The sequence below is a fragment of the Lissotriton vulgaris genome, chromosome 9 (assembly GCF_964263255.1).
Source record: "Lissotriton vulgaris chromosome 9, aLisVul1.2, whole genome shotgun sequence".
NCBI classification, from domain to species: domain Eukaryota; kingdom Metazoa; phylum Chordata; class Amphibia; order Caudata; family Salamandridae; genus Lissotriton; species Lissotriton vulgaris.
Genome location: NC_141697.1, coordinates 504,238,761 through 504,265,452, shown reverse-complemented (window position 1 = coordinate 504,265,452; position 26,692 = coordinate 504,238,761). Strand labels below are relative to the sequence as shown.

General features: G+C 44.7%; 1 protein-coding gene across 1 annotated transcript in view; it reads left to right on the top strand.

The window, feature by feature from the left end:
- LRRC9 (leucine rich repeat containing 9) overlaps positions 1–26,692 on the top strand; it is a 719,638-nt gene that overhangs the window by 191,128 nt on the left and 501,818 nt on the right. The window contains exon 8 of the mRNA XM_086937964.1: positions 12,811–12,966. Coding sequence (XP_086794090.1) covers positions 12,811–12,966 — 156 coding nt within the window. The remainder of the gene's footprint in view (positions 1–12,810; positions 12,967–26,692) is intronic.

Below are 26,692 nucleotides of genomic sequence, written 5' to 3'. Positions count from 1 at the left end.
GGACAATTTGAACAATGGAGATGAATACAAAATATTTAAAAGCTTCTACTATTAAAAGCTGAATAAAAGGGAGGATTTTTGAATACTTTAACGCCGGGAGCAGTCAATGTTAATAAAACTATATATATACATTTTCAAATACAAGCAATGTGCAACATCCGCAAAATTCGAGCATAAAGTGCAAATGCAATACAGTACAATCGAACCGGAAACAAAGTGCTGGTGCTTAAGAATTAATAATAGTGCAAATACCACAGAAAACAAGCATTTACAATGCAATGGTTTCGCCTTTGGAAAAGTTAGAGCTATTGGCATTGTAAATGACAAAATGTGTATTTATGTGTTGGTTTTGAAAACAGATAAATAAATGGCATTGCCATTTACATTGCCATTAGCTTAACCTCTCGCAAATGTGAGACCTATTGTACCCTACGGACGAGCTCAGCAGACAGCAATTAGTACCACACACACACACCCAGAGCCACATGCATACACCCAGAGCCAGCCACACACACCCAGAGCCAGCCACACACACCCAGAGCCACACACACCCAGAGCCACACACACACACACACCCACCCAGAGCCCCCCCCCACACACACACACCCACCCACCCAGAGCCACACACACACCCAGAGCCACACACACACCCAGAGCCATACACACACCCAGAGCCATACACACACCCAGAGACTGCCATAGTGTATGAGCTATTACGCCTGCAGAACGCAATGTGGTCTGCCTGTATCTTGCTGCCTATATCTTGTCTGACTTTTTTTTAACCTTCACATATTTTGTGTGGTATGAAAATCGAGAATTTAGCTGAGCAATTAGCATTTTTCGGTCACTTTAAGGTGGCAACAGGGCACCCTCGCTCTGTCCCATCATTCCAGCCACTTCTAGAAAGTTATCCCAAGCACGTGGGCAGGTTGTAAGAGCTATGAGACCTGGTGCTTGGTTCATCTTTAAATAGACATTGATGCTCCCGGTCTCATTTTCTCATAAATGTATTGCATGAAAGACGGCAAACTCCACCCCTGCACTGGGCTGTGCAGAGCAGATTTGTGGTATCGGGTTCCCAAGGCCTACATGCTCCGTTGATAACCCACTTACACTGAAAGAACTGTTGGTACGGAAACTGAAAAGTACAAAGAACAAGTTTATTAAGACCCCATGGGGTGGTGGTACATTCCTACAGCACCCTTCGGCAATGCAAGAAGTATCACCCCGAACATCGGTGTGACCCGTTCTTTTATACAATTTGCAGGTAATAAAAAGATAGGCAGTACAGAGTTACAGAGCGTTATGTACATATATGGTCATTTTTGGAACACAGCCAGCTCATTGGAGGGGTTACAACCCCGCTGGTCAGTTTGGCGGCACATTCCTGAGGGACGACTGGTCAGTTGGGACTGCGCATGCACAGGCTTGACCGTTAGTCAGTGGCACGGACAACGGACTAAAGGGCACGCTGGCCACGAGGCCGCTCATGATCTAAGATGGCCGCCGTAACACACAAGATGGCGTTTCCAAGCATAGCCAAGTAATAGCTGGAAAACGTGTAGCACAGCTAAGCGCTAACCCGGCCATTGTCAAATTACGACAGACGACCCTTTTAGCGTTTAGCTGAAGCTACCTCATAGTGAACATAATCAGGGTGTTCATCTTCAATATCAATTAGCATTATTTGAGCTACTTGTTTATGAAGCATCATTTTATCGTGAGCAAGAGCTCGTCTTGATGGTATGCAAGCCGATAAACACATGGAACATAAGGCTGGGCCACATTGTATACATAAACATACGGAAAACAATATCCCAACAAAAATACATAGAATCGTTAGCAGTTTCCAACCCCAAGTGGTAAGCATTGACCAGAACCACCCTGAAAGAGTCCAAGTTCCATTATCCGGGTGTATTTCGGCAGCTATCTTGTGCAATTTCGAAATAGCATCATAAACAGATGGTGAATTATCTGGTACGTATACACACCAGCTACTTCTGATGATTCTACATGCCCCCCCACGGTCAGCTAGAACCACATCTAGAACCATTCTATTCTGGAGCGTAACAATCCTAGAAATCTGAAGTTCTTCAGTAATATTTCCTAGGGCAATAGCAGTATCATTGTCTACAGCCTCAACAACACGGGTCAGTCGTCGTATTTTCTGACTATTCAAAGCAGCCCCCACAAAGGAAAACAGTCCCAAATTGAAGTCCACATATTGTTGTAAAGCAGTATCAGTCTGATCTATTTCATCTAAAACGACAGTACGCTTAACACGATTCAACACGAAATCGTGATAAAGGACATAATCATTATGATACATTGGCGGGGCGATGAATACAGGGGGCAATACAAATGATACATAACAAGTGCCTAACCATCCCAACGGGAGCTGATGATAACCCTTCGTTCCACAAATAAAATAAGTATTGCGAGATGCTACAAACGATATGCCATTTGGGCTGTCAAATGTAAGTGTAGTGTTGCATTCACTTTTCCCCACCGCAATTGTACCTTTATTGCGTATACACAAATCAGCTTTAGTGGCAATAACATTAATAACATGTGAGCTGGATACATTGATATTCCTCTGGTTGCTGTAAACACGTGGGGCGGATGCATTATCGGGGCGGTACTCCTCCCATTCAAATCGAGTACCCTCAGCTCGTGGATACCCATCCCGGTCATGGTAGCAAATTTTATTCAAACGGAAAAGCACCCCCCCTTTTGTTGGCCATCTCAAAGTGAAGAGAAGAGTGTACCAGGCATTGCAGGATCCATTATGTGAGAACGGGAGTGGAATGAGTGGAGTGCCCCCTTCTTCTGGTGCCCAGGCAACATCCCGCACACCCAACAATTAGACATATTTGTCATGTTATGCGTATGATGCAGGATCTGAATAAAACTATTGTTCAAATAAGTCTGTCGATGTCGCTCTTCATGGTAAGGCAAGGTAAAGTGGAAATGTTCAGATGGAGCCGGGGTAGTCGGCAGCAAATGTTCACGTGCAGGCACCACAAGTTCAACTACCCAAGCTATTCCCGCTATTACCACAATTGTCAAGAAAAAAAGGATGGCACCAAGTATTCTTTTGTCTCGTGATGCAGAAGACGCCATAGTTCAAAAGTTCTTAATGTCTCAAATAGTTCAAAAGTTCGCAAAGTCTCAAATGTACATATGTATATACCTAAAAAAAAAAAATACGGTGCTGAGCTCCGAGCTCCGAGGTAGCCGTTGTTTTCTTCTCCGGGGTCAAGACGGGTGTCGCTACTCTTGGCAGAACTGATCCCCCCCCCTTGAGATTCCCGGCTTCCGTTTCACAAACCCCAGAGCGGTAACCAACCAGTCTCGAAAACCAAAAAAAAAATTCTTCTTATCGTGGCCGCAGATTATAGCGCTCTCGTCCAGAAACAGTGTGGTCCGGGAAGGCTCCCTCAACTTCGGCCGATGTCACAGCTGGGCTCTTTTCTTGCTCCAAAATCTCCTTGTAGTCGGTCAACACAGCAGGATTCACCAGATCAGGAGAGACACGACGGCAGTGGGTTGAGTGCACCCACCGCTTTCTGTTGGTCACTCGTACAGCTGTTCGAGTCGCCAAGAGGACCTGCTCAGGGCCACGCCACCTCGGTTCCAAGCTGTTCGCCCTCTCAAACGATTTTATCATCACAAAGTCGCCAGGGTGAAGATCGTGGGCCTCTCCAGTAGAGTTGTCAGGGAGCGCTTCTCGAACCTGTTGATGAATGGAAAGCAAATCATTTGTTAATCGTGCCAAATAATCGTTCATCATTATACAAGGCACATCATGTATCAATCGCGGCTTGGGCACTCCCCAAATATTCATAGGCCTTCCAAACACCACCTCATACGGTGTGAGGCCAGTTCTCGAGTGGGGCACTGATCTAAGAGAGAGCAATGCTAGCGGTAAGGCATCCGGCCACTTCAATGTCGTAGACGCCACAATTTTAGCCAGTTTTAGTTTCAACGTGGCATTATACCGCTCAACAAGACCTGCTGACTGAGGGTGGAATACAGCATGAAACTTCTGCTGAATTCCCAAGCCCTTCAACACATACTCCACAATTTTCCCAACGAAATTAGGCCCATTATCGCTCCACAAGAATTTGCAAACTCCAAATCGAGGGAAGAACTCCTTAAGCAACACCTTAGCTGTTGTCAGAGCTGTATTGTCTTTCGTGGGGAAAGCCTCAACCCATTTGCTAAAAGCACATACCACCACTAAAACATACTTCAGGTTGTTACAACGCTCAAGCTGGATATAATCCATCTGGAGTACCTCGAATGGTGCAGAAGGTGGAACGAACCCTCCTTTCGGAGTATGGGTCCCCTTTGCAGGATTGTGCTGCAAACATATCAGGCAGGTCTGCACTACTCTCTTGGCAGTATTTCCAATCTCGGGATGCTCCCAGACTCGTGTTAACAGTCGAGTGATTGCAAGAGCCCCCACATGCGCCAACCCATGTGTCATCTGGACCATCGCTTGCAAGTACGCTGCAGGTAATTTCCATCTCTCCATGTCCTTGCTTCTCCAACACCCTTCATCATCTAGCACCCCATCTGCTGCCCATGCCGCAAGTTCTGATTCAGTAGCTGATTTCTGAATATCTAGTATCTCTGCTCTAGCATCATACCATCGCTCAGCCTGTGATTGTGTCACGTACATGGGGAGTCAGTTCGAGACATAGCCGTTTGTCTCGCTATACTGTCCGCAAAGGCATTTCCCTGACCCACTTTATCGGTGATTTTTTATGGGCACTACATTTTATTATCGCTACTTTCTTTGGACAAAGCAACGCGTTTAGGAGATCATGCACTAGTTCTCCATGCATAATGTGTACTCCATGGGAAGTCAGAAACCCACGTTCTCTCCAGAGTAGCCCGAAGTCATGTGCTACTCCGAAGGCGTACCGGCTGTCTGTGTATATGTTCACACATAGGCCAGCACTCAATTCGCAGGCTCTTGTCAAGGCTATCAGCTCTGCTGCTTGAGCCGATTTCTGTGGTATTCTAGCTGTTTCTATCACTGTCTTAAGGGTCGTGATCGCATAGGCTGCGGAAGTTGTACCATCTGGCAGTCTCAAACACGATCCATCAACCCACAGTTCCCCATCCACATCTGGAAGTGGCATATCCTGTAGATCGACACAACCCTTTGTCTGTTCCTCGGTCAGGAAAACACAGTCGTGATGTTTTTCTTCCTGACCCTCCTCAACCGGATAGGGCAATAAAGTGGCAGGGTTCAGGGTAGCGCATCTTTTTAGTGTGATATGTGGCGCCAGAAGTGTGAGCTCATATCCTGTCAAACGTGCGCTTGTGAGATATTGGGTCTTTGTTTGATTTAACAGGGCATCTACTGCATGGGGAACTAACACCAACAATTTGTGCGATAACACTATTCCCTCACTCTGTCGTATAGCTACTGCTGTTGCTGCAACTGCTCGAAAACACCCAGGTAACCCTCGTGCTACAGGGTCAAGAACCGCCGAGAAATATGCGCATGGCCTTTGTATGTCCCCGTGTGCTTGCACTAACACTGATAACGCACACCCATCTTTCTCGTGTACGTACAATGTGAAAATCTTTGAATAGTCTGGTGTACCTAACACGGGTGCAGAGCAAAGGGCCTGTCTCAATTGTTCGAAAGCATTTTGACATTCATCTGTCCATGCAAGGGGCATAGGTGTAGTTTTGGACAGTAACGCCAACAACGGTTTGATAATGTGTGAAAACCCCATGATCCACTGTCTACAAAAAGACGTTAATCCTATGAAGGCACGTACATCTCTCTGTGTGCGGGGGACTGGTGTATCTAAAATCGCCTGAATTCGATCTGATGTTAATGCACGCCCCTCCTTAGACAAAAGATGACGAGTTAGGTCACCTTGGGTCTACAGTATTGAAGCTTTTTCTTTGAAACCTTGTGATTGTTCTGTGCCAGAAAAGAAAGCAAAGCAATCGTACTCTCCTCACATTGTGCATAAGAATCTGCAGCGAGCAAAAGGTCATCCACATACTGGATAAGGACAACCCCAGACTGTAACTCAAAGGAATCAAGCTGTCTTTTCAGAGCCTGACTGTAGATACTCTGGCTTTCTGTGTAACCTTGAGGAACACGACAAAATCTATACGATTTATTATTTAACGTGAAACCAAACAAATATCTGCTATCAGGATGGACAGGGATAGAAAAGAACGCATTTTTCAAGTCAATAACACTAAAGGTTGTTGCCGTCGGTGGCACCAGTGTCAGCAAAGTCGTAATGTCGGACACCACTGGGTATTGGGGAATGACAATTTTGTTAATTTCTCTCAAGTCAATAATAAACCGATAGACTTTGTCGTCAGTATCTCTCTTAAGGATCGGAAGAATAGGGCTGTTACAAACATTATAAGGAACCTCCTCCACCACTCCTGCAGCTATCAAATCTTGAACAATATGTGTCAGGGCAATTTCACCTTCCCTCGAAATCTTATACTGTGGCACCCGAGGCAGAGAGGCTCCCTCCTTTACAGTAATTTGGATAGGTGGAATACGCATCTCTCCCACATCCGTGTCCGAGGTCACCCATAACGTGTGCGGGAGAGAGGCCAAAGCTGGAGTGTCTAATATAGTGCAAAACCTATCGGATTCAGGATAATTGTCATTCAGGATAACTCGCACTCCTTCAGGAGCGCACCGTATCGTTGCTCGAAAATATTTAAGCAAGTCAATGCCCAGAATATTATCTGGTGTATGGGGTGATAACAAAAATTGACCAAAACTGAAAAATTTGTCAAGACAAAGTGCAAGGGGTTTTGACAGTGGGCTAGGGGAGGGTGTGCCATCAAACCCTACACATGTTATCATTTCGCCAGACAGGGGAGCCCTCGGAACCAAGTTTTTTGACAAAGCGCTACGAGTAGCTCCTGTGTCGACTAGAAATTGATCAGTAGAACCCAAAATGCCCGCTGTTACATATGGCCCTTTCTGATCTACCGGCACTTCAATTGATTCCGTACCCCATCCTACGCAGTCCTATGCATGCACATAATCTTGATGTTCCACACTCTCACCCTCCGATATCTGATATTGATTTCGTCTATCAAAAGTATTTCGTTCATCCTGGCCACGGCCCCTCTCTTCAGCCCTTCCGCGATCACCTCCACCACCTCTCGCCCCCGAGTAACTTCCCCTCGACCGTCCACCTCCTCGACCACGCTGACTACGCTGCTCACGGAGTACCGGACAATCATCAGCCCAATGCCCAAACTCCTTACAATAGGCACATTGATCCTCCGCTATATCCGTACGCCCGTACGCCGCATTACCCCCTCCTCGTCTGCCCCTCTCATTCCCTCTGGATTGCGTTCCACGAACCTGTGCCAACATCACCTTCGTTTTCAACTCCTTTGCTTTCTTATCTATACTTTCTTTAGCCTCCAATTCCTGCCGCTCATAATACTGAGCCATAGTTAACAAAGATGCAGGGGTCGCCGTGGCCCAGGAACTTTCACTCGATTTTAATCTTTTTGCAACCTCCGGTAGGAGATTAGCCACATACTTATCTACAAACAAATGTCTACCCGTATCGTCTGTTAACGATTGACCACTGTAATCATGAAATGCCTCTTCGAAACGTGTAAAGAAATCAGACACCGTTTCATCTGACTTTTGTTTGCACAAAGCTAACATGGTCCAATCAATCTTTTTAGAAGGAACAAGCGTTTTCAGTTTAGTTAAGATAGCCGCTGGAAGGTCTAGAATCAAGTCACATGGCTTGCATGCAGGCTCCCTGTCTAAATCAGCCTGGTTTATTTCTTTCCATGTTCCCCCGAGCAGTGTTTCATCATTATTTTTACGAATCAATCTCCACATATCCGGCGGAAGAATTAACCCAAAAAACAGATCTATATCAACAAGAGTCATGACACAGGACGAAATAGCCCCTTCCACCCCTTCATAAAATGCTGCTGGATTTTTCCGAAGATCAGGCAAAGAATTTTTAAGCGCTATGACATCTGCTCTATTCCAAGGCGTATACACCCAATTATATATAAAATACCCCTTCGCATCCTTCGACAGTTTATCTTCGTCTGTACCCTCCCCCTTAGGGGGAACATACAGAGGTGCGGCTTCACGCATAGGCATAACATGCACGTTAGAAATCTTATCTGAACCCCGGAGAGAACACTCCTTAGAATGTTCAGTGGACCCCGGCACGGACTCCTTATTCTTTTTCCGCTCGTCCCGCAATCTGGAAGTCTCATCCCGCAGTTAGATCAGTTGCTTGAAAAACGTATCAACATCTGCAAGAACAAATATACCTTTATCTAAATTCTCATGATGAACCGATACAGCCTTAAGTTCTAATGTATCCGAATATTTACGGAATGCGTTAATAACTTCGTCAGCCAAAGTAGACAGAAAACACATCAATTCCTGTTCCGTCCAGTTACCCCTCTCAGCAATAACTTCAGCCACAGTTACAAAATTTGTATTCAATTTACGGGCCCAACTACGCAAATCCGCAGCTTTTTCTGCAGATAACCTGACACTCGACTTGCTCCCTTTTCCCGACTTATCCTGTCCGTCATCATCCGAATCCACAGTCGGAGCCGTAGGTGGAACGTACGGAGGCGGCGATCGATCTAGTAATGAAAAATCATCAATTTCATTAGTAAGGACAGGATAAAGCGGTCGACGAATAGGGAATTGACCAGTCGTTTGCAATTTACGTTCCCGTTCCTCCCTCTCTCTCTTTTCATGAGCTTCCTTTTCCTCAAGCTGTAAAGCCTTATCGCGAGCAGCCTTGCGCTGCTCTTTATCCGCCAAGGCAACCTCACGTTTCATTCGCTCACGCACCGCTTTCTCACACATTCGCACACAATCAAACATATTTTGTCTAGACCTTCGTTGAAACAAACATTGCTCCACAAACTGAACCTTACGCAAATCGAACGACCCATGTAGTGGCCATTGCAATTCAGGATCTGATTTAGTATATTTATGCCATAGTTTACTATACATTATAGGGGGAAGGCCGAATTTAATATACATCTCGCGGTTTGGTGTTCCTTCTGGGGGAGCCGGCTGTGATTCCGCTAACCTAATTGTGGTACCATTCCCAAGACAGCACATCCCTCGGAGTGTGCTTAAAACAGGCATGTTCAAAAAGTATCACAAAAGCGTGATACCGTAAGAAATGGCACTTACAGTACTTCACACAAATGTGCCGCTCAAAGGAAAAAAACAAAATTAGAGAAACATCTCTACATGCCTGCCTATGTGAAGTGCACTACACATATAATTCAAAGATCACAAAGTCACAAATGTTAGCTAACTCAAATCATAGACACAAATCATAGAACTTCGGCAAGCGTCCGAAGACTACCTTACCGATCACAAATCATAGAACTTCAGTAAGCGTCCGCAGACTACCTTACCGATCACAAATCTTACCCAAAGTCTCAGAGGTCCAGATTCCAACTGCCAAGGTCTTTTAATCGAATCAGCCAAACAGGCACTTTATCCAGCAACGCAGACGATCAAGAACTCAGTCGGAGACCGGCGCCACCTGGAAGGTCAGATCAGAAGGATAGGAAGAAACACCACGGGTGCCAAGACTCGGGTCACTCGGTGGCAGCGTACGCGTCCATGGCGAGTTTCCAAACCTTCATCACGACCTCTCCTTCGGGCATCCGTCGCCAATTTGTGGTATCGGGTTCCCAAGGCCTACATGCTCCGTTGATAACCCACTTACACTGAAAGAACTGTTGGCACGGAAACTGAAAAGTACAAAGAACAAGTTTATTAAGACCCCATGGGGTGGTGGTACATTCCTACAGCACCCTTCGGCAATGCAAGAAGTATCACCCCGAACATCGGTGTGACCCGTTCTTTTATACAATTTGCAGGTAATAAAAAGATAGGCAGTACAGAGTTACAGAGCGTTATGTACATATATGGTCATTTTTGGAACACAGCCAGCTCATTGGAGGGGTTACAACCCCGCTGGTCAGTTTGGCGGCACATTCCTGAGGGACGACTGGTCAGTTGGGACTGCGCATGCACAGGCTTGACCGTTACTAAAAATAGCCTGTTGCTGGGCAAACTCGAGTGGTCAGTGGCACGGACAACGGACTAAAGGGCACGCTGGCCACGAGGCCGCTCATGATCTAAGATGGCCGCCGTAACACACAAGATGGCGTTTCCAAGCATAGCCAAGTAATAGCGGGAAAACGTGTAGCACAGCTAAGCGCTAACCCGGCCATTGCCAAATTACGACAGGCGGGCAGCCTTCAGTAATCCCCGCAATGTGGAGCACGTCTTACTGCAAACCACAGAGAGTCATCGCGTCTAGGCCAAAGGGTGCAGACACTGAGTCTTGGAAAACAGGCTACTAGTATGTCTTTTCTTGCTAATATTCTTAACATAAGCGCAGCAATGGTGTCGTTACCCTTACCTCCCACGTAAACCCGCTGTACGTCACTTCTGAGTGTCCAACTGGCTAACAGGGCACTGGCACTTCAATTACGACTAATCGAATTATGAAATGACACAAAGTCAATACCCTGGACGGCCGTCTCGTAAGAGAGGTTCGGCTGTCTTTTGGCAGCTGCCTGAGCTCAAACACTTTCTCGCCCAGCTAAGCAACAGCGTAATAAACAAGTATGTAAACAATACATGCCCCTTACCTGAGGTATGTTTAGAAAGGTTAGCGGAAAGAGCTTAAGACAAACTGGCTGTTGGACAGAAGTGTGAGAAAATATTTTAAAGATAAATTAACTGAGGAACAAGTGAGTGAGTGTGTGCGTGTGTGTATATAGTGTAACTTACAATCCAGTGTGTGCCTCGCAAGAGGAAAGGGGCGGAGCTCGTATTGATTTTGGGCCCTGATAGTTTGGGTTCCTGTCTAGAGGCTGGAAGTCCTCGGCTCGACATGTCGTAGCACGCCGCCTCCCACTTCAAACACACGCTGCCCGCTCTGCCCTGCGGCTGCCTGTCCCAGCACAACAATTACAGCACGAGCCGACACTCACCAGCAGCCACTGGTAATGGGGAGCAGGCCCCCAGCTCCAGAGGGCACGCTCGGCTTTCACTTTTAGCGCCGAGCCATGGTTATTTCCAGAAAGAGAATTCCGTGCTCAGAAATGATTGTTTTAATTTACCAAACGGCGCACAACATTCCCATGTAAGGAGCAAATAAATGAAGTGCTAGATATCGATAAAAGCCATAAAGGTCGGTCCCATAATTCCGGAGACTCCAAAGCTACAATCCGTGTCCTGTGCGCACCCAAGCCGCCCTGGACACTCTGCGTTTACATCTGCGGCTCGACGGTGCTGACAGCAAGCGGCGTAAAGCGTGCAAGCAGGGGGCCTGGGTCCGCACCTCGAAGCCTGCGCCCAAGAGTCCTTTCAAGAAGTGACATCTCGGGTCTGAAAGACCTCACCGGCTAAAAAAAACCCCGACATTTCACGCAATCGGGCCTGAGGCAACCCCCGTCCCATCAGGGAGTGACCAGAATGGCAACAACAACAAACAAGCATTAAACACGGACAGCGGGAGGGGGGGGCGGGAACGGGCAAACGGACAGCGGGAGGGGGGCAGGTTAACGGCACGAACATAATAATGTCGGGAACGGGCAAACGGACAGCGGGAGGGGGGGTTAACGGCACGAACATAATAATGTCCTGACCTGTACAAACAAGCTACTGCCCGGCCGCCATCTTAAGAGAAACGACTAAAACAAACCTTGACGACAAATAAAAAAAAAACCCGCCCACAGCCGCATGACGTGGGCAAAAGCCTAAAAATCTCGGGAATGCCCCCGAATCTGCTCCGGCTATGACGGACAGATCTCTGTTCCAATGGCTAGCCTCCATTTATGGAGCTAGCTAATGGAACATAGGGGCACGACATGAGCACACATACTCTAAACATAAGATTTTGCCTGCGCGAAACGCTGCTTGCGCAGCTTTCGACAGGCGAAACCTAAACAGTGCGCTTGTGACTTTTTAATAGAGCCTACCAACACTTCAAGACTGCTTAAAAATAATTCAGACCTATTATCAGTATTCAATCTAAGTTCTAACTTAACCCCCCTTATTTTCTCAAGATTCTCAAAATACTTCCAGTTCTCCTAACTGCTCTCACTCTACTAGCGTAAGCTTTTTCGAAATTCCATGACCTCCTCATTTTGTTAAGCCATTTCAAATGGGATGGAACTAGAACCAGTTTTGAAAACTATTAAATTCTGCCACTTTTTGGCAATTGAATGTTGACAAGTATATTATAACCTTGATAATCTTGAAAATAGAGGCAGAAGGACAACAACATGGTCAAAACTGTTTTAGTGAAAGTACATAGGAGGGTACAGAACACCTGCTTTATAGTGTTATGGAAGGTCTGAGACATGGAAGCATGATTGGGGATTAGGTTTAACCTAAGCATTAACTTTGACTGCCGAGATGTGTTAAAATGTCACAAATATATACATTTTTGGAATGTTCATGTAGAAAAAGTGACACACATAGCTTAGGTGCATGCAACCAATAGATATATGAAGATGTGTCATTCGGTTCAGGTGTGCAAAGTTATTACAAATTACTGTTGCAATTTTGAAAGTATGCAATACGTTTGCAGATGGTAATCAATTTCAAATATAAGATATGTTGAATGGTATATTTGCAGATAAGTATCATGGTGAAATAATGTACAGTGTTTGATCAATATATCAGGGATGCTTTAAAGTTAAAGATTCAATGGAATTCTTCAAACCATATTTATTTTTGTACATTGTTTTCAGTCTACAGTTTTGAAAAAAATTATATACTATAGCATGCGTGTAAAGACCGTGCACAGGCAATTGAGTGAGAAACTTGGAAACTTAGAAGAAGAAAAATGCAAACAACAACAATTGCCAAAAGGCCAGATAAAAATTCTCAGCTTCATCATAAAAAATGTAAGTTTCAACCATTTTTTAAGTTTCACTTTATTTATGTCAGAGTTCCGATTACATCAGAGTTCTGGATAAATCTTTTGCTCTCTTTCTTACTTTAGCCTCTGTGGAAGAGCCTTCTGAATTGGTTTTGCCAATTTACTTTTAAGCATTCACTCAATATCACAAAATGTTACTGTAAATAAAACAAGATTATACTTGTGGTCCAGCGAGTAGGCTGGCAACTGATAATCAAAGAGACCACTTACAATCTGACTTTCTCCACTTGAGACATTGTATATTTCTTGGGCAAATAACTTCATGTCACTGTGCATCAGTTCCCTTTTTTCATATAATCATGCGCATATACCAAGTTCTAGATTAATATCTAGATACATTCTTCCTGGTCTTGTCAGAGGGAAAATGTTATTGACCTGATTCTCAAAGCTAATAACGCACCAAAGCTAGGCTTACATGTAAAAATGTAGGTTTTGCACTCATAAAAAAATGTACTAACCCGAAGATTTTCATGTGCGGCGATATATTGACACAGGCAGTGGATGCCAGTGGGAACATCATTCTCCATGGTTCAACTACAATGTGCATTCTGCCCACTCACAAATTTTCACGTTTAAGGGCATTCACCATCGACATCAAATACCAAAAATACTATGGCTAGCAGAATTGACATCATGTGCTCTTTGGCCCTGTATGATATCACAGTAAGTTAGTCATATTACATTTACCCCAATGAAATTAAATGACATCACAGTGTGTGACGTCATCTGAACGTTTAGCATGATAAAATCACAGCAAGTAACATCATGGAAGTAGATAGAAACCTATTACTAGGACCAATTAGAAACTCCAAATAAAAAAAATACATACTCGAAGGCCTGCTGAAAGCACTCCACTTGTGTTGCCAGTGTCAAACAATGTAAAAAGCTGTGGGGGCATGAAAAGGTGTGAAGTCTTTGATCAAATGTTTCACAATCAGTTCAAGGCCTTAAATGACACGTGCAACAGCTCATTATATGAAAATACATATACTTTTGTGAGGCAAGTGGGCAACATTTTGACCTCTGGACTCCGGGGTTGCTTTGAGTAATCACTGGCAATTATAACATATTTTTGATATAGCTCATCATACTACAATTATGATATTGCTAAATGCTACACATAAGTGTTGTTTTTTTTAAATGTTTGAATGTATTAATTTTTTTAAACTGAGTTTTATATAGCGCAAACTTGACCCGAAAGTATTGGGTATCAGAGCGCTTTACATAACACCATTTGCGTTACATGAGGACACATTAATTTTTGTTAGGCATGGGGAGATTAAGTGATTTCCCCTGAATCACAGGATGTGCAGCGTCATTGCTGAGACTCTAACCCAGTTCCCCAGATTCGAGGTTGACCACCCTAGCCATTAGGCCAACACTTCCCCCCTTGTTAATACCAAATTTTATTTTACTTGATTTACTGTCCTCAGGATGATAGATGTCTGAGTCTCACTGCTGGGATTCAAACTTTTCAAAATTGTGTCCTAAAAATTATGCATGGTTCACTGTTAAACATTCAACTCAATGAGCTATTCTGCCAGCTAATTATTATCAAACTAAAACAGAGAAAGAGATGAAGTTCGAGTTGTCTATAGTAAGACTCACGTACCTTGTTCTAAATTTGACCAGATAGGTTAAATTCAGACAAATTATATTAATGAGACCGAGCTGTTCAACACTTTCTTTAAATAGGCAGGTGACTGCACTATTATCTAGAACAGTGGATCCCAAACCTTTTAGAACCACAACCCACTTTTTAGAACAAAAAACTTTTGCGACCCACCTACCTTTAATGGACGAGAGGTGGGCAATTTTTTAATGCGGCTAAAGCATTGTGTGGTAACGCATTATCATTTACAGACAACACATTTTCCATTGAAATGGCCACTAAATTTTGTACAGACATACAGTTTTATTGGTAAAGCTATGTTTCACACAAATGATAATGTCAGGAAACCAGGTTCCTGTGAATATTTATCATTTGTGCATCACCAAGTAAGTTTCTTGATTTTTTTGATCCTTTTGAAATCTCTTTTTCCAGCACACTTCAGAATTACAAGCAAGCGCTTAATTTTTGCTGCCCTAACTGCTGGATGCATAGTTCATTCACAAGTATTTACATTTTGTTGTGTTTTGCAAGAAAACAACATCCTATATTGTCACATATTTTTCTTTAAAAACTCCTCTCACTTTGCAGTCGAAGAAAGAAAAGTAAACACCAATCCCCATCTTAAAAGAATAAAGCAGCCTGACATTTGACCTCTGTCTTTGAATCACAGCAAATGTGACAAGGTAATACAGAATTTAAAGGCATCTTTAGTTATTTCTTTGAATTTCTGTGGCCCACCAAAAATCAGGTTTTGATCGACAGAATAAGAACCCCTGATTTAGAACAAAACAAGCTTTGCATTTGTGAATTACTCTAAGAATTAGTATCATCACATGACCGACCAATATACTTCCTCACCCTTAATTATCTGGAACAGGCCCCTTAAGCTCTGCCTGTAAATGGAGAGTTCTGGTGAAACAGGATTTAATAAGTATTTTAATTCAACTCATAGTAGCTATGATTCATTTCAGATGCGGAGCAAGAGTGAACGTGAAATGTGCCACGGTTTTGTGAAGTGATGGGACTAATTATCATGCCGAAATAAGAACTTTGAATATATGTCAGATACTAGGGACAGAAGTAACGACTGATTCCAGCTTGACCAGAAAACGAATCTAAATCGGACGTAGATCTCCACGCAACTTTAAATCGAAGCGGGTACTCACGAAGCGCAAGTAAAGGGAACAAGACGCACCCACACTAAAAGGACAAAGATTTCCATGCTACCTCTAAATCTGAGCAGGTACACCAGAAGAGCAATCTAAGGGAACAAGACTATCCCATGTTAAAAGCCTCGAGCACAAGCACAACGGTCAGTCGCAGATCACAATTAAGAATACTACACCGCACGAGAAGGCAGGGTCCCGAAATGCATCGGGCCAACTAAATCCTCAATCGTCGGTCTATAAATATTTATGGGTTGTGTTAGTGTGTGACAGATATCACACCAAAGATCAAATGTATAGGAAATGATTGATATAATTTTAGAGAAGAAGAATATGTAAAACTAAGCATATGTTCAAATAATATGTTTATCATATAAAGATATAGCAAATTAAACCATAATAAATCAAGGAAAAATCGAGTAAAGAGTTTATATAAATTCAGTTTAGAAGTAAAACATAAGTTCGAGCTGTGCATCAGGTTAGGGAGTAACAGTGTTTACTACCCGCTCTACTAAGGATCTTTGCACATAGGGGACAGGCAGCCCCATGACACCTGATAGCACGCGAAAGGTGGAGAAACAAAGGATACAAAAGTTATAATTTGAGAAAGAAAGCGGTGTGCCAAGCGCCAACCGTATACACAAATTAGATACTAGGGACTGCCTTGGCATGAAAGTAAATACTGCTAATTCCAAAGAGATTCGCTGTGTGCCTTACGTGTTTCTGCACATCTCATAACTCAGTCAGAACTACTCTCTAAGTTATCTTCATTTTCAATATCTATTGAAATGTACATTCAAAAGAAGTTGTTTTTCCAAATTACGTATTTGTGAAAGTCAGGTGCAGTCTTTAAAATTAGGAAAGTTTAATGATTCGTGCACCACTCAACATATTGCTAGCAGTCCCCATATATCTAAACACCGCATCCTATATAAAATCGTGATGATCGTTTTGCAGATAGATTTGATGATTAAACTTTAGTCTCTTGGTTCCCCACATGTACATAGTACGCATGAGGCAGATAGGTGGGCCCAACACCTAAACTCATCTAAGTCCGTTTGCACAATCACAAGCTTCCCTTTTTGTTAGAGATCTGTGCTAATATAGCCCTATAGCCCGCCGTAGCTGGCTATACAGCCCATTAAATGCCCGCTTTATCTGTCTCCTGCCTTTAACAAGGGAGAGGGATTTCAATGCCGGTATAGCTCAGCTGCAGAGGGCTATAAGGCTACTAGAACATTCCACCACTAGTGGACAGAATGTTCCAACAAATAAATCGAAAGCCTCATGGAACCTGAGGGGATTGAAATCCCCTGATGCTCCGTGAGGCCATTGTTCAAGGTAACAGCTATGAAGGAAAACATTAGAATGTTGGCAGCCACTAACCCTTAGGCAGTACAGTAGAGAGTAGAGTACCTGTGAGAGTGACAGACTCCACCCCTCCTCCCCAATGTGAGAAGATCTCTAGCAGAAATGTAGCTAAATAAATATGTAACTAGGAAAACGGATTCGGCTTCCATGTGCTGTTTTGGAAAGCTTAACCAAGAAATTCAGGAGACACAAGCAAACATACCAAGTGTCCCAAACTGACGATCAGGGGTCGCAGCTTCGACCTCTGGTGCCCCCTAAATAATTTCTGTGACATTCACCAAGTCTTCTCCAACCCATTCCAATCCTAGAACATGTTGTAAATGTATTACTGATAAGGACAGTAGTAAAACACTTTGGAAAGGAAATAAGAGTTTCCCTATAGGGCCGATGCTTTCTCACCTTAGAAAAACGAAACTACAAGAGGATTTGCATTTATTCTGCAGATTTTCTTGAGAGAAATTACACAACAACATTTGCTCATGTTAAAATAGAATTCTCAAACGTTTGCTAGGAGTATGGTTTTCATCCCTACTTGGGTGAACTCTTATACATTCCTGAAAGTCATTAATCTGTAGCAATGCAAAGCCATAGAACTGCAGGTGCATTTTTGTGACTTTCTTTAGGAATAGGACTAGTTTTGACATGTTTCCCATAAGAGTTTTGCACTGAGTCCAATATTAATATATTTTTTAAAACAGCCCTGTGTCACGTTTTATTAAATGGTTCCTTTGAGAATTTGTATTTAAAGGGTCCTTAAAAATTACACATTTGTTCAGCCAAACAGCATTTCGTTCTTTTTTTTTAATTGCAAATCTTATTTGGGCGTGTTTTATTCTGAAAACAATCACCAGTGTTTTTGCGAGCATTCTGCATGTATGTTAATATAATCACGAAGAGTACTGCGAGCAATATATTCAGCGACAAATGATTACATTTTACAAACATGATGTCATGTCTTCATATCAAAACCATTGTCTGTAATGCAAGCTGAGCTTACGCCTCACTGTATTTCTGTAGAGTGCGTACCCTAATAGTTAAGACTTTCTATTAATGAACCATATATCCAATATTGAACATTGTGTATGTATAGGATTGCATATATTGCTTTTGCAAACAGCAATACTATTTCTCACATCCACATTTCATAATATAAATTGGCTGCCAAAGGTTTGTGCTGTAGGATGTTGGGTTTGCTTGTCCAGTGGACAAAATAATCCTGAAAACCAATGTGTTGGGAGATGTAATTTTCACCGTTGCATAAATGATCTCATCCCATACACATTTTTAAAGAGATGTGCTAAAGAACTCTGGACACGAATTACCAATCTAGGCATCGCTAAACTAAGTAACATTCTTCCTATTCCTGACTCCACTGTTTCTTTTCCCTCGCTAAGGGTGTGCCAATTACGCTACCACCCCCCTCCCGTGACCCATGGTGTACACTGATTACACCGAGCAAGTGAAACATTTTAATTTTTTATTTCTTGAGCACAGGATCACAGACCCTTGGTCCATTGATCCTGACAAGGAACACGCGCTTCCTTTTTAATCCACGGCTACCGCATTTCACTAGTTCAATTGTAGCCCACGACACTCCCTTAAAATAGTGTTTATCTGCCCAGGGATAGAGGTTGGTGTTAAACATACTGTTAAAGCGCCGCCCACTGTCCATCCACAACAATGGAGCACCATGGATTTACCTATGCGAATAGGACCAATTACTAATTGTTTGTCCTGTCCTATGTGTATGTCTATGTCCGTTTCTCTCCACAGGTGCAGAAACCTAACTTGGTAAGCCTCCTAAACCAGGAGTAAATGGGAAGAAATCCCTCTTCCTTTTTGCACATTGTCACCCTTTTTTTTCACTATTTACCTCCCTAGGTCAGGGTGGGCCTTTGCGTGCTCATACTGCCAGGGTTTAGTACACTATATTAATCCTGACGAATGCCTGGTAAATTAACACCGTTTTGAAGGCAGAAACATGTTGACTGACAGTAAATAATTTTGGAAACAACCACACAACTAATTGTGGACTAATTTCCTATACTAACTTTTAAATCTATGTCCCAGTAATCAAATAATAACATTTTTTGGGAGACACTGAAGACATTTTTAATCCTTCACCACCATTTAATTTATCCTCACTGCACGCCTGAACTCACAAAAAAACCCGCTCCTCAGTAGACCTGGCGTTGAAGCACACTAAAGAGGCACTCCGCCTCTTTAGTGGGGCCCGATGATGAAGCATGTCACCACCAGGTTGGTGAGTGAGGGCTTTACTAACTGACCTAAGTGAGGCCAGTTTCCTTTTTCTGTTGCTCCTTTTTGTGGCCTTTTGAATACCATAGGACACTCTTTTCCTGTTTGATAGGATCATGCCAGGTGTCATATGCGGGCTCTTCAGTGGGACCTGAAGTTCCAGTGGGCACAGTATCAGGGGAATCTATCCAATTGCGTCCAGATCTCGGAGGGCACTGCACACCAATTGCAGTGGTGGCTAACAAACCAGGATTGGGTCAACAGCAGATCCCTCCGCCTTCCCTAGCCAGAGCTCACAGTGGTGACAGATGCGTCACTCCTGGGATGGGGCGGCCACATGGGGGAGGCGGATATCCGAGGCCGCTGGTCTCCGGCCGTGTTCGAGCTCCACATCTCCCTTCTGGAGCTCCGGGCGATTCTTCATGCACTGAAAGCATTGCTTCCTTCTTTCAAAGGAAGAGTAGTGTAGCTGTTCATGGACAACACCACCGCCTTGTGGTACTGCAACAAACAGGGCGGGAAGGGGTCCAGCCATGTCCCTTTGGACATGGCTGGAACATCAGGGCTTATCACTGGTGGTTCAACACCTGGCAGGTTCAATGAACACTTGGGCGGATAAACTCAGCCACAGGTGCATGATGGTTCAAATGGCGTCTTCACTCGAAGGGGGTGCAAGGCCTCTTTCAGCAGTGGGGAGAGCCGTGATTAGATCTATTCACCACCGAAAAGAACAGGCAAAGTCAGCAGTTCTGAGCATTGGAATTTCCAAAACGGCACTCGCACAGCGATGCTTTTCGTCACAAGTGGAGTTGTGGTCTTCTATACGCCTTTTCGACTAAACCACTTCTGCCTAGAGTGCTGAAGAAGTTCAAGCGTGACCGGGCCAAAGTCTTGCTTGTGACTTCGGATTGGGCACGAAGAGTCTCTTGCACATGGCCATTGATCCGCCGCTCAGACTGCCTCTTCGAGAGGATCTTCTGTTGCAGCAACAGGGGACGTCCTCCACCTGAACTTGTCAAGCCTCTGCCTCCTTGCGTTGAAAGTGAGCAGTGACAGTTGACAGCTTTCGACCTTCCTCCTGTAGTCTGTAATGTAATCTTGGCAGCAAGGCGTCACTCCACTAAAATGGTATACTCCTGTAGATGGAACAAATTTGTGGCATGGTGCACAGCAAAGGTTCTGGATCCCCTTTCTGCCCCTCTTTCAGAGGTTCTCCTCTTCATTCTTTCTGTGGCCCAGTACATCTCTGCTCTGCTCGTTTCCTTAAGGGCATTACTCATTTGTTTCCTCCTATTCCTTTCGTAATGCCCCAGTGGGACTTGAACCTGGTTCTGTCCTACCTTATGTGCGCTCCATTCGAGCTGCTACATAATTGTCCTCTCAGACTCTTGATCTTCAAAACTGCTTTTCTGGTTGCCATCACCTCTGCTCGCAGGGTGAGTGAGCTTCAGGCTCTAAGCCTCCTTTCCTTGCTGTTCATCCGGACAAGTTTGTCCTCTGAACTCGACTCTCTTTTCTTCCCAAAGTGGTTACCTCTTTCCACATAGGACAGACCATCACTTTACCCACCTTTTTCCCACCCCGCATCCTTCTAAAGAGGAGGAGAGGCCCCATCATCTGGATCCAAAAAGTTGCGCTCTTATTTTACCTGGATCACACAAACAAAACAATTTTGGGTGGATGATGAACTCTGTTGGCTATGTGGGCACCAAGAAAGGCCAGGCCGCGCAAAAACAAACCATCTCTCAATGGGTCGCTCTTTGTGTTAAAATTTGTTATTCCTTGGCTAAAAAGGAACCTCCAGTAGGGTTGCGCGCCCAATACACCAGGGTGACTGCAGTCATTACTGCTTTGGGATGTGGAGTCCCCCTCATGACATCTGTCAGGCAGCTACGTGGGCTTCCTTGCACACGTTCACTAAGCATTACTACCTGGACAGCCAAGTCCAGATGAAGGACTGGGTTATTTAAGACCCAGCGGTGCCAGGGGACAACACCTGAAACCTTCGTGGGTAACCTGTTCCGGCGTACAAATGACAGAGACACGGGACACTTCCTTCGGCGTCAAAGATTCGAGGTTTATTTACTGCAGGGAATACAGAAGTCACGTGAAGTACACAGCAAGTATGTTCGCGGGATCTGATTCAATTTGGTACTGTGGATCGCTCCTTTTTATACAGTTTTCGCTCATAGGTTAACACGGTACACAAAGGTTTACAACTTGGTTCCCATAATTATCCCCAAGAGGGGTCGCTTTGATGTATTCAAGGTCCAGAACATAAGTACAGAAACATTTGGTGGTTCCCAACTGTAAAAAACCCATCTTCCCACCATTAGTACATTCCAATCGGCAGTAAACAGATCGAAGAAGGAACGGGGACAGGTGTAGAGGAAGGCAGAAACAGTGGGGAGATCGGAAAAGGGTGTAAAAGGGGTGGTATCGGGAAACACGAGCTGCAGGCATCAAAGGGACGTGCCTAATGAGATGCACGGCTGAGACAATAATCCGGCACGGCAAGATGAGCCTCGAGCGGGGCCATCTGCCTTACAGTATCATCCCCCTCATCATAAAGACACTTTCAAAGGAAACGTGTCTTCCGCAAGAGTCTTGGGAATCCCAGGGTCGCGAAGCGGACAGCGTCCGTTCGCTGGCTACTTGAGGGCAAGAGAAAAAATGGATGCCATATCTAAGATGGAACCCGTGGGTATAGATAGAAACCCACAAAACAGACGAACGCTTTAGGTTGACACAGCGAAACTGCGTACACCCACTAAACTCGTCATTTGCGGTTCATAGATACCAGACTCGACCATATTCGTGCGAGTCGGAAACACCACTTACGATCGTCACGGAACCTCAGACGCTCCTTTTGCCCTCATGTAGGCAAGCACTAGTCGGAGTCATACTCGATATTCATCAGTCCATCTAGATGTTGCTGCAACATAACTCTGTCCAACTGAGCTCCTTTGGTAACAGGCGGCTGTCTTATACACGTCGTAGCACAGAGGCCACATAAGGCAGGACCACACTGCACACAAAGGCAACACGTGAACAGAAACGCCACAACAACTCCGATGATCATCAGAATCTTCCAACCCCAGGTCGACATCAGGCCCCAAAACCACCCAAGTAGCGTCCAATCCTCTACGTCCACGTGTATGGACTCAGAGATCTTATGCAACTTTGAGATGGCTTGATAAACAGTCGGAGCGTTATCTGGAATGAAAATGCAGCAGCTCGAATGGATCACCTTACATACTCCACCTCGATCTGCTAAGACCACGTCTAAAACCATACGGTTTTGTAACGTCATAAGCCTATCCGCCTGAAGTTCTGTGGTGATATTACCAAGGGCACTGGCAGTGATATTAGCTGTCGATTCCACCACTCGAGTCAATTGTCTCAGGTTCTTACTATTAACCATAGGTCCCCAAAACGGGACGAAACCCTTGAAGAAGTCTCCTGCCTCTTGACCGGCAGTGTCCTCTTCGCTAATCACGCCTCTCACAACTCTAGTCTTGTGATAGTCTGCATCAACAGTGAACGTCGGAGGCAACAGATTTGCGATATAACATGAGCCCACAAAGTCGGAGGGCAACCATGTATACGCACGATCATGGCAGACAAAGTATGTACCCTTGGCAGCCAGAAACACAGGGGACGAGACCATCGGCAGGATATAAGTCTCGGAGCAAGCACTCTCTCCAAGACGAGCTCTCGATCTTCGACCTCGACCCAATAAACAGAAGTTACCAAGGTGGGGTACGACCCGTATCGGAGGCGAGCTCCTAAGCTGCTTTTCACCAGTGAGCACACTATACTCGACCTTACTCAGGACCCTGTAGGCTTGTACCTCTTCCTCTGGAATGAGCGACGGTTCATAGATATCCCTATCTAAATCCTCTATCGCTATAGACAAAGGCTTCTGATACAAGCCAGGACCAGAGTAGGGAGAACGTGGCTCTCGATTGGGGTAGGAGTCTAGTGCACTTCGAAACATTGTTTGAAATGCTCGAGCTGAACCCTGGGAGCTATAAGGAAGAACCAGATACGGAATTCCCTTATCCGTGGTATGTGGCATTAATCCACACACCCAACAATTTGTGGTATTGACCACCAACTGATGCTGATGAAGGAGCTGAATAAAGGAGTTATTTCTGAATTCTGCACGTCTAGCCTGTTCGTGTTCGGGTAAGATATGGAAAGAATGAGGGGATGCAGTGGAGGTAGGTTTAAGGTCAGAAGTAGAAGTAGGTATGGCAGAAGGTAAGAAGTATGACATCATGTAATATACCCCACCCGCCAATAGTGAAGAAACAGTCAAAAACAATAGGAACACTTGAAACATAAAACATTTGGTACGAATAATTTGTTGCAGTTTGAATCTTTGCGCCTGAGCTTCTTCCAAATCCAGCAGCTTCGAAAACGCCATCCCCTAAGACCGTCCGCAACGTTTCTTGACGCACTTCGTTCTGTGTAGTAGTAGTCAATCCCTAGGAGTTCCCAGGAACCGACGGTCTTTGACCTAGTGCCAAGACCTACTACCCAGAAGGAAGTACACGCGCGGCCCTACGGTACACCTGGATGCAAGGTATCTTATTCACAAATATGTATATACAAAAAGTCTCTTAGCTGTGGAAGTAAAAACACATGTGGAACGAAACTCAACATTTACAAAAATAATCACAATAATACGGGTATTCAGACTGATCGTGGCTAACAGGATAATGCAGTTGTCAAGGGACAGAACGGAAACTTTTATTAGTCTCTGGTGCTGGATCGCAAGAAGTATCGAGCTTTCCCAGGACGTGTCTGTTCGTCAAACAAGGGATCCGATGCGGGGACAGAGTTCTGTCGATCAGTCGATTGTTTCGATCTTGAGTCTTGCGATGACAAATGTTCAACAATGTCTTTCTGCTGCACTGAGGATTCTCCAGCAGGCTGTGCGTCGCTAAAGGGTACAAAGGTCTGTAGTCCTTCGGTTTCAGATGAAGCAATGCCCTTCCTCACCCACGAGTCTGCCGGTAAAGGTATAGGAACCTTCTTTGTATGGGTGGCGTGCACCCAATTTTTGTGCCCTTCCAAACGGACGGCAGTTCTCGTGGCAAGGAGGACCTGGAAGGGTCCAGTAAAGCGGGGTTCCAAATTCTTTTTTCGAGCAAAATTGCGAGTAACCACCCAATCTCCGGGTTGGAGCTGGTGGCCTGGACCCTCCGTCTGCGCCGGCAGTGCTTCGTAAACCTGTTGGTGAATTAACCTCAGTTTAGCAGTCAGATCATGAAGATAGTCAATCAACATTGGGTACTCAAGATTAGAAAATACACCCGGTCTAGGGACCCCCCAAACATTCGCAGGACGGCCGAACACTATTTCATAGGGACTAAGCCCTACTCGGGAGTGTACGGTCGCCCTTGTTGACAACAAAGCAAGGGGCAAAGCGTCAGGCCACGAAAGACCAGTCGTAGCCTGAATCTTAGCCAGTTTGAGTTTAAGGGTGCCATTATACCCCTCAACCAAACCTGCTGACTGGGGATGATTGGCGCTATGGAATTTTTGATTAATTCCAAGGCCTTTACACACACTCTTCATCACACTCCCTACAAACTCACTTCCATTATCAGACCATACAATTCGGGGCATTCCATACCGAGGAAAGTATTCCTTCAGTAGGATTTTCGCAGTCGACAGGGCAGTATTGTCTTTAAGAGGATAGACTTCAATCCATCGGGAGAATGCGCAAACCACAACTAAAACGTATTTCAGATTATTGCATCACTCCATATGGATGAAGTCTAGCTGGATTACTTCAAAGGGATATGAAGGGGGAGCAAAATGGCCAGGAGGTGTAGGGGTTCCCTTACCAGGATTGTACAACATACATACCATACAATTCTTCACCAGTCTCTCAGCACACTTCGTAATACCATCATTCTTCCACACAGGGGACAACAATTTACAAATACCTTTCGCACTAATATGTGCTAACCCGTGTGCCATCGTCACAACGGCTAGCACATACGCGTCTGGCAACATCCACCTCTTGTGCTCTGACAAATCAATCCAACAACCATTCGCATCCAACTTTCCCGTACTCTCTTTCCACTTCGCCTTTTCAGTCTCGGTGGCCTCATTCTGAATCGTTTTCACACTTTGGATAGTATCCTAACACATACTAGTCTCTGTAGGCCACCTAACCGAACTCGTCACATACATTCTGGTGCTAAGGTTCCGGGCAGTCTCCTTAGCAGTCTCGTCCGCAAACGCATTACCACGGCCAACATCATCCGTCACCTTACGATGCGCACTACATTTAACGATCGCTACCTGCTTAGGCAACGTAAGTGCATCCAAAAGATCATTCACAAGCTGTCCATGCTGAATCTTAGTGCCATGCGATGTCATAAAACCTCTCTCTCTCCATAATCGTCCAAAGCTATGGGCGACGCCAAAAGTATATTGGCTGTCGGTAAACACATTCACTCGTTTCCCTTTCGCCAACACACACGCTCTAGTTAAGGCAATCAGCTCTGCAGCCTGGGCAGAGTTCTGATTCAATCTCGCAGCTTCCACAACAGTATTCAAAGTCACCACAGCATACGCAGTCGTCACATCACCATTCGGCAATTTAAAACATGAACCATCCACATACAAAGTTCCATCGGGATCTTCCAAAGGAGTGTTTTTAAGGTCCACACAACCTTTTGTTTCCTCCTCAGTCCTTAAGTAACAGTCATGAGCTGTTACTTCATCTGACTCCAAACTGATTGGCTATAAAGTCGCCGGATTCAAAACATTGCAACGTTTTATCTGAATATGACTTGCCAAAAGCGTCAACTCGTACCCAGACAACCTCGCACTCGTCAAGTGCTGAGTCTTCGTACGATTCAAAAGAGTGTCAACTGCATGCGGAACCATCACCGTAAGCATATTATCCATGACCAATCCTGCTGATTGTCGGATGGACACCGCAGCTGCCGCTGTTGCTCTTAAACAACTCGGTAATGCTCTAGCTACCGGGTCCAAGGTCGAGGAAAAATATGCACATGGACGCTGCTTATCACCAAAAGGTTGCGTTAAGACACTCAACGCACAACCTTCCCTCTCGTGAACGTATAATGTAAACAGCTTGCTGTAGTCAGGAGTACCTAACACAGGAGCCGAACATAATGCGTCACGTAGTTCAGAAAAACTTTTCTGACATTCTTCCGTCCATGGTAAAGGAGTTGGAACATCCTTGCACGTAAGAGCCACCAATGGTTTCGCTAACAATGAAAAATTTGGGA